General features: G+C 28.9%; 1 protein-coding gene across 1 annotated transcript; it reads right to left on the minus strand.

The window, feature by feature from the left end:
- Window positions 1-4,513: 4,513 nt before the first annotated feature.
- Window positions 4,514-8,858, minus strand: slv (sugar transporter SWEET1). The gene is made up of 5 exons (XM_088235550.1): window positions 8,630-8,858; window positions 8,459-8,536; window positions 7,018-7,244; window positions 6,099-6,274; window positions 4,514-5,014 (listed from the first exon to the last, which is right to left on the minus strand). The coding sequence occupies exons 1-5, from the start codon at window positions 8,710-8,712 to the stop codon at window positions 4,898-4,900; spliced, it is 681 nt and encodes a 226-aa protein (XP_088091676.1). The 5' UTR covers window positions 8,713-8,858; the 3' UTR covers window positions 4,514-4,897.
- Window positions 8,859-8,874: the final 16 nt, after the last annotated feature.

An 8,874-nucleotide genomic window follows, 5' to 3' on the forward strand; every position in this document is an offset into this window, starting at 1 on the left:
AAATTCCTAATTTCGGAGCTAATTTGGCAAGTAGCTTATTATGTGTCACATTGAAACATTTCATACTTTTGTAATACAATCATATTTACAATCGTCAAAAGAAAATATATGTACATAATTTTAGAAGATACAAAAATATTATATAAATGCTTGTATTTTTTTAGAACATGTGAAGCCATATCTAGAGTCATTTCTCACAAAAAAAACATATGTATTGTGGGTTAATTGCCACAACTAGGTAACTTCAAAATCATCATTTTTAAAACCACTAAAAACTAATATTTGTATCTTCCTCCATGAATGCTACAAATAGGTAAGTCATCACGACTCATTATGGTAATTTGAATGAATGACTTACTATTTGTAGCATTCATAAAGGATAAAAAAAATGTGTTTTTAATGAGTAACTCCCAAATGCTGATTTTGAAGTTACCTAGTTGTAGTAATTATCAGCGATATTATTGGAAAAATTAATTTAGTCACATTCACAATTCGTCAACTGGTAAAAATTTATTTACTAGTTGAAAATATTAAAAGAAGGTTGCTTGTAATGTATTATTTTGATATAAAATTAAAGATTTAGCTGAACCACATATGCATCATTGTTAGACATGCAACACCTTTGATAAGATTTTTTGAATTCTCAAAAGAAAAATTCATTATTGTGAAAAACATTATTTATTTTTGCTGTTCCTTTCCCATTTGCATTATTTGCTTAATTTGCCGTATGACTTTAAGAGTGGCATCATACTTAAGTACTTCAATATCCAAAGGTTAGGTACCTAAAAATTAAAACAGGTAGTCAGGTACCACCCTTTTTAATTTTTTGTAAATTTTCATACAAATGTTTTCTCTGCGATCATTGCTACGATTGAAAACTTTTATTTACTTTCAAATCGTATTTAAATCTGTAGTTATTCCTTATCAAAAATCTGCATTAGTTTCAAAGCGTACTTGAATCCAAAATTGTTGGTTTTCAAAACGTATCTAAATACAAGTGCCTGAGTTTCAAAATGTACCTAAATACTTTATTAAATCATAATATATCATGTGTTAGTCTTTGTTAAATCATGCTTTTAGAACCTTATAATAATACTTTCTTCTCACATTAGTATTTATTTTATATTATTTTTATAATGATTATCTGTAAAACGGTTTTTTCAAATTTACAAAAAAAAATGTTTTTGGAGTTGAAACTAATGCAATTTTCTTATAAAGTGTCAAATTCAACAATTCATTCAATTTATTATACAGGAGACGTAGAATAATATTAAAATGTATTATATTATGTTTTTAATATGGCAGTGACAAAATAATGCATTTTTTTACAAATACCAATGAGGAATTGTTCTTTCTTGTTGGAAAAGGTTAGTAAAGAAAATATTTAATTACATAATAATTGGACCTTTCATTCATATATCAATCATTTTAAATAAAGAGTCTAAACTAATACAGAAATGGGATATCTATTGAATTCTTTCATGATTTATATTTTATAATTATAATTTATTTATTGAGGATTATAAGAGATTCGATGAATCCTATATAAAGAATAATAATTCACATAAAAATATTAAGAAACTGCACATTCTTCCAAAGAGTTTATCATTATGAATATTAAATAAACTAATTTTAAATCAAAGCAGTAATGACCAATTCTATACAAATTATTAATACTCACTGTTATTTCTTTGATAGGCGGACATAAGAGTTTAACTGCAAATGTGTAACTTTTCAGGAGAGCAAAAAAGGCTATGATGAACCCAATTATTTAGGTACAGAACTCATATTTTGCAAAATGGGTTATTATTTACAGATCTCTGTGTAACCTTATTATTAGAGTAATTTGTACAAATAACAACATTCCAGATATACTGCTCGAACCATTATAGACGGGGCAGAAATAAGTCTACTTATACCATTTGTACCACTCAATGAATGATAGAAATGAGTCTACTTATATTACTGAGACCATCTTGTACCATTTGTGCCACTTAAAATATGGTACAAATGCGTATACTTATTTGATTAAAACCAAAGTTTACAAAGTTATTTATTTATGTTTTGAGTAGTCGTAAAAGTGTACTGTAAATATCATTGACGCAGGCATACACAAGGAACATTTTCTCAGATAAATCTTAAAATTGACAAACATGCAGTTATACTCTTATGTCCACCCATCAAAGGCATATAAAAAGCGTAAAGCCATAAATAATAAAATAAACTCATTTCAAATACAGAAATTCAATAATCGCAGATCTTACTAAACATACAATTTAAGCAAAAAAATATTTTTATAATGTCTAAGTATCTCACAACAATTTATAACAGGTATTCTCAACATCGATTAATTGATGTTAATTTTGTTTTTACATACAATGTGTACATTTTTTAAATATTAGAACCAAAATTTTCATAATTTACACAAGGAATAGTGAATATTTGCAATATAAATATACGTAAGTCGACAAAACATGGCCAGTAAAGGAGGACATAAAATGTTTTAGGTGTGACACGTACTAGAATATTGTAATTTATATTTTAAAACTATTGACAAATTCAAAATATAAAGTTGACATCAAATTTCTGAAGAAGAAAATTCTCACTGGGTGAAATATAATGTCCAATCTTTTAATTTCCTATTGCAGTACAGAATACAGGCGAGGTATAAGTTGAGAATCCCCGATGTTATACATTAATTTTCAATACCTAATTCTGTGGCATTTATGTAAAGAGATACATGTCATTAAAATTGATCAAATGAGTGTATGCAGTTCCACTCTATAAGGTCTAGAGATTCAAATATTTCAATAATAATATTGGTTAATGTAGTATAATTCAAAGACACTATTAGGTAAAAAAAGTACATGTAGCTTGAAAAAAAATTGTCTTTAAAATCATAGAAAAATCCTACTGCTTCGATTTTTTCATCCTTAAGTTTACGCATTTAAAGTTTATTCTAAGATAGCTCTCAAAATTGTATGTTCAAGAAATCAACCAGTGAGAAACTTTAAATGGCTCCCCTGCACGATTAGCTAATAGTTATTTGTACCTCTTCCACCAAATGTCACAGAATTATTGTAAAAATAAAACAGAAAATAATTTAAGTAAATTACACATAATAAGTGATAAAATATGCTAATAGGAATGCACATAAAACAATTACACATAATAATTATAAAATTATTTAGTTATTAGACTTGAACTTTTGACTATATGAAACAGTAATTTATATTTATGGTTAACTTGGCACAATACTTTTAACAGACAAAAACATTTCAAAATGAGATCTCACAGATAATTGCACATGTTTGAAGAAAGAAAAATGTAATTCTAACATTCACAAAAAAAGGCTTTTTATGAAAATTTTACACTTGTCGGATCTGTTTTAAAAGCATTTCTAGATAATACATTTATTAGAATCAATAGAAACAATTAATACCGTTTTTTAAATGCATCTCAAACTTATCCGAAGTTCATAATTTAAAGTAAATAATACTTTGCGATCTCTCAGGTATGGTAATACTAAGCATGGTAAGAGAACAAATGTCGGGACCCGTGCATTATGAAAGACTGAGACTAGCATTATATCGACAAAATCAAGAAAGGAGTACTGCGTTGGTGTGGACATGTTGAGTGTAAGAACGGCTAAAAAAATTACAGTGCAAATCTTGATGCAGAAAATGAGGAAAACCGAGAAGACATGGCATGACCAAATCCTATAAATACTTTAAGATGGAGATGTCTTAAGTTGGAATGTGTGAATATAGAGGAAGCGGGGTCTGCATGCACAGAGTTTTGTGGCGTTCTATTCCCTCTGCCTACCCCTACGGAGGAACGGCGTGATGGTTTTTTTCTGACCATTAATGTTAGAACGTGTGAATAAGGAAGTTCAGTGGGTTTTTTTTAAATCTGTTAATAGACTATCAAACTAAGCAAAAAAAAACCTTTTATTTTGCTGCCATTTAAAAATACAACCCCGTAGCTGTCAAAACACACTAAACGTTGAAAAAGAAATGGCAACCCGGAATCTGGAAATCTATATAACACATAACAACGTTATAAAAGGGAATTACCACAATTTTTTTTTTCAATTTTAAATTAATAAAGGTCTATGAAATACTGCCAAATAAAAAAAAAATTTTTTTGCACTCAGTAGCAGCATAAAAAATATTTTTAAATGTTTAATTTAAATTCCCGCAAAAATAGTTCATTGCATTGGCCACGCCTCTAATACACACCCCGGTTTGGTTAAATTTTGAACTTTGCTACCATTTAAATTTAAATAGAACATTATCACGAACCTTTACGTCGCAATTGTCAAGGCCAAACATTTCACGTTTCGTAGAGACATATTTTTGACAATTTGATTTTAAAAGTTGTATATGAAAACATTTCTCCACAATATTCATATATTTTTTTTGGTATTCATAGTATGTAATATTTCCCTATTGATTGGTTATTGTTCACTAGAACTTGTGACGTTTCTAAGTAGTTCATTTTTATAAATTTTTAAGAAACTTCGCTGTATAATTAAATGCTCTTACTTTTACTGCATGTAAGAAAACATATTTTTTTATATCCAATTTCCCGTAGCACTGAACTTTCTCGTTACTTAAAAACATTTGAATACACAAAAATGTTAAAATTAAAAAATAATATTGTTGGCTTCATCACAGAATTTGCCATTTTAGGGTAACTTTAAGTGTGTATTTACTTTTAAAATATTTTTATAAAAGCTTTTTTCAATAAAAAAATATATGAGGCATAGTGTGTTTTTAGCATTTGAATAACTAAATTATATGGAAGTGTCAATTTTAAATTAAAAAGAAACATGCCGATGTTAGCAATATTTACAAAACATAACATTACGCAATATTTAATTACAAAAAAATATTTATTTAACAACTTGTCTTAGTTTACTGTACTGAGGGAGAGCAGAAGACTGACTGGGGTATATGGCAAATAACAAAAGCTGGAATGCTGCAAGAACTGCGCCAATGGCATTAGGAATCTAAAAAAAATAAAAAATCATTTACATATCTTATGAAAATATTTCTCAAATTTAATATAGCTTTTTCTTTGTAGAAGCAGGTACTAATTTTGTAAAAGCCTATTCATTAAGTACCTAATTAAATTAAATAGAAGAAATATGACAATTAAAACCAATTAATACAGAAAAAATATGTATTTTGTGACAATTACTTCGTTGCAAAAACCCATGGACTGTGTAACAATTCTCGCCTTGATGCTCAAAATCACCCGATTCTGTTAAACCAAATCATCGAAAGGGTCGAGAGTTTCAAATACCTGGGAGTTTAATTTTTTCCCCCAATGCTTGCTGATATAGTGTATTATGACACTAAAATAGTACATTGAAAATTTCTTTTCAATGAAAAAACTGGAAAAACACTAACATTACAACAATCACAATTATTGCCAAAGAAATATATAAAGTTGAAAAAGATGGATCCCAACCGCAAAAGTCAAATAAAATAAACGCCCAATTTATACTTAAAAAAAACAATTAATAAAACTTTTAAAAATGTAATTAAATATACACAAATCTAAAATTTGTAAGTAAAAGTAATCGCTCTTTCATGACATTGGTCGTAGGGAGTCAGAGAGGAGGAGCATGCCATGGATTGGAAATTCTTACTGGATGGTGAAAAAAAAAATAGAGAAATAAAAAAACTAATAATAATCAAAAAGTTTTGCCCATAAAGAATTTAAAAAATGTGTTTCCTTTATGTATATACATATGTATTGTCCCAAGTTTATATTGTATATGTCTCTTCTTTCTTTAAAATAAATTAACTTGTAAACGATAATATATTGAAATGTAATTGCCTAGCTTGGAACGGGGTATGTACTCTTGTAAGCTGGGCAAAGTATCTAATAAAAAAAATTAAATATAGTTAAATGTATAAATAAATAAAAATATGTATAATAAATAAATACTTTAAAAAAAATATTTAATAACCTCATTTTATGTAGTTAGGTGTTTTGTTAGATTCTCTGTAGTTAAATTTTTCCTGTCAATTTTTTTCATTTGGGTTTAAAAGAATAACAACAATAAAACAAAAATGTATACATACCTCCATAAATGCATCCTCAATAATAGAGCCGTAGATAAACCACAATGCCGATACAAAGAATGAGGTAAGAATAATCGGAAAGGGCAAAGATTCCGTATTACGAACTCTAATTACGTGCAGCAGCATAGTCAGAGGAGATGCTATGAATATTAACGTCACTATGCAGCTTACAAAACCTGCAAAAAAAGATCACCAAATCATTATAGTCGGGTCGAAATGATTATTTCCTTATCTGATCTTGAATTTTGTAGGCTTCAGATACCAGACCAGAGGTGCTGTTCTGAATCTTCTCGCGGGGGTAGAGAATGGTTAATTTGTGGATTTTTATTATTTGCATGCGACTACACTTTGCTTCATATATGGCCACACTGATGAATTGATGTCAAATGATATATAAAACTAATTTTACTCATGAATTAATTTAAACTATTATACCTGTCTATTTATTATAGGAGCAAAAATTCATAAACATTTCTTGTATACCCACGAACAGGCCATGCCTTTGTGGGATTTTTTGTTTACTATTTTTACTGTTAATATGTATTTCATTGCTATGTAATTATTCTATATTTTTGAAAACTTTGTTTTACACGTATTTAAAAATAAAAAAATAAAGTTTATTTTATTTATACCTCTAAAATATAACAATGACCCACAAAAATAGTGCTACAAACATCCAAAATAATACACAAAACTGTTTTGGGTAATCCTTAAGGTCGATAAAAATAAAATCACCCAACTTTTTTTCTTCACCCCCGGAATAATTAAATTTATAAATATACAGTAGTGATTTAGTCTTCGGTGAGTACATTTATTTTTATTTGTAATTTATTTATAAACCCAACCCGGATTACATTCATTTAACAATTTTTGTATTTCCTTTTTTAAAATTCATATTCTATTGCTAACGATTACGTACCAGTGAGGTGAAGCGCAGAAACAGGATTACTCTCAAACTCCAGGTAGGCGTAAAATGAGAAAAGCAGTGTACAGATTGCCAAAAATTGAGACAGTATAAATGACTTATAAGTAGCATAAAGGAAATAAATGAAGCAATATAAAAAGAACAATATTGCACCCAGGGTATTGATAAAGACTACATTGCTGTCATTTTTCAACAATCCATATTTCAGCCAAAGGTTACATCTGGAAGAAATCAATCGTGTTACAGGGTTTGAAAGTTTTATACAGCGAGAGAAAATTCAAATATTTGCAAAAACTGTAATCTAAATATGAGTTGATGAATATCAAACGCCAGTATGTCCATCCAATTTAAAAAAAATATTTGTTCTGCAAAATGTAGAGAAAAAAAATATGATCATTTCAGTACTGTTCAAATTAAAACATGTCCTTATTATTACAATAAAACACTAAAAAAACTCTGTTTCAATTCAGAAGCTGTGTGTGAGAAGAAAATGACAATTTGTCACCGACTCACAAAGCCGGCGATTCGCCGGTTTGTCTTTGAAGTGATTTGTTTTACATTAAAACTGAATAACAATAGCTTTATTCATAAAAGTGACATAAATAAGTATATTTCGGTTACTGATTTCATAGTAAAATGTAATAATCACAATTTATTTCACATTATTTATTACTCTAGTCTAATGTTATTGCAATATTAAATAGTGTGTTGTATGAACAAATTATGTCATCTTTATTAGTGGTGCAATGGGTTAAAAACAACTAAAATGAAATATTAGTTAGTAGATTAGGATTAATGGATAAATGCAACATTTTTTCAATCCTTTCCGACATTAATTTTCACCAGAAAAGGCGGATGGAAAATACGGTTCTGTGTGTGAAAGGGAACCAGAAAGTATACCTTTGTTTTATTATTGTATTTATCGCATTGTATATTATTGTCAATAAAGATTTATTATTATTATCCTGAATAAGGAAATCGGATGGAGATAAGTCCGCCTCGTTCTGTAGTAGTTGCAGCATTCACCTATCATTCTCAAAGTCGTGAGTTCGATTCCTGGCAGGGTGGACTGTTTAAACTGCAATGTTTCATTGTCCCAAAACTGGCACCTGAAGCGTAAGACTAATCAACTTACTTAGACGATTGATATACGCTGAATTTTCACGCTCAGTTTACAAATACAGTGCCCCTATGCACCACGGGGTGCGCGGAAAGGGGAATGATGATGACATTCATGGTTATCATACAGGAATAGATTTCTAGTAATTTTATCTGCATGTCGGGAGTCGGGAGATAAAAAAAAATATAAGCTTATTTCCGGGAGGATCCCGAAATTCCGGGAGGGTTGTTAACTGTGGTGGATCGTTGTGGACATACCTGCGTTTGATATTTATCAACTCATATATTATTATAAAATTTGAACAGAAAAACTCACGAAAGAAATCCACAAACAAATGAAAATCCGGACGTATCTCCAGTAGAACGGGTTTTAATATATCTAAAGCAAACTATCCTAGAATAAAACAGGGTACATCAAAGCTATAATAGAAACATTACATTTAATATTCCAAGTTCCAAGGACATAAATAATGAAAGCGATATTTACGATCCGGATAAAAACTGCAAAAGTGTAACTATTACGGCGATATTGGCTATTTCATTTTTCCAATCGTGCAAATAAGCGAACATTCTGATAAAATACTGAAATAATTAGGTACAGCAGAGTATTTTTATGTATAAATTTATATTTGATTTTTTAAAACCGGCGTTTTATTTCTGAATACGTGTTATTTTCATACTTTGACAGGTTCTCACAACTGATATCTTAACCAGAGAACTTAACAACCAGAC

This window comes from Micrasema longulum, unplaced genomic scaffold (assembly GCF_059751315.1).
Source record: "Micrasema longulum isolate JH-2025_06_02 unplaced genomic scaffold, ASM5975131v1 h1tg001392l, whole genome shotgun sequence".
NCBI classification, from domain to species: Eukaryota; Metazoa; Arthropoda; class Insecta; order Trichoptera; family Brachycentridae; genus Micrasema; species Micrasema longulum.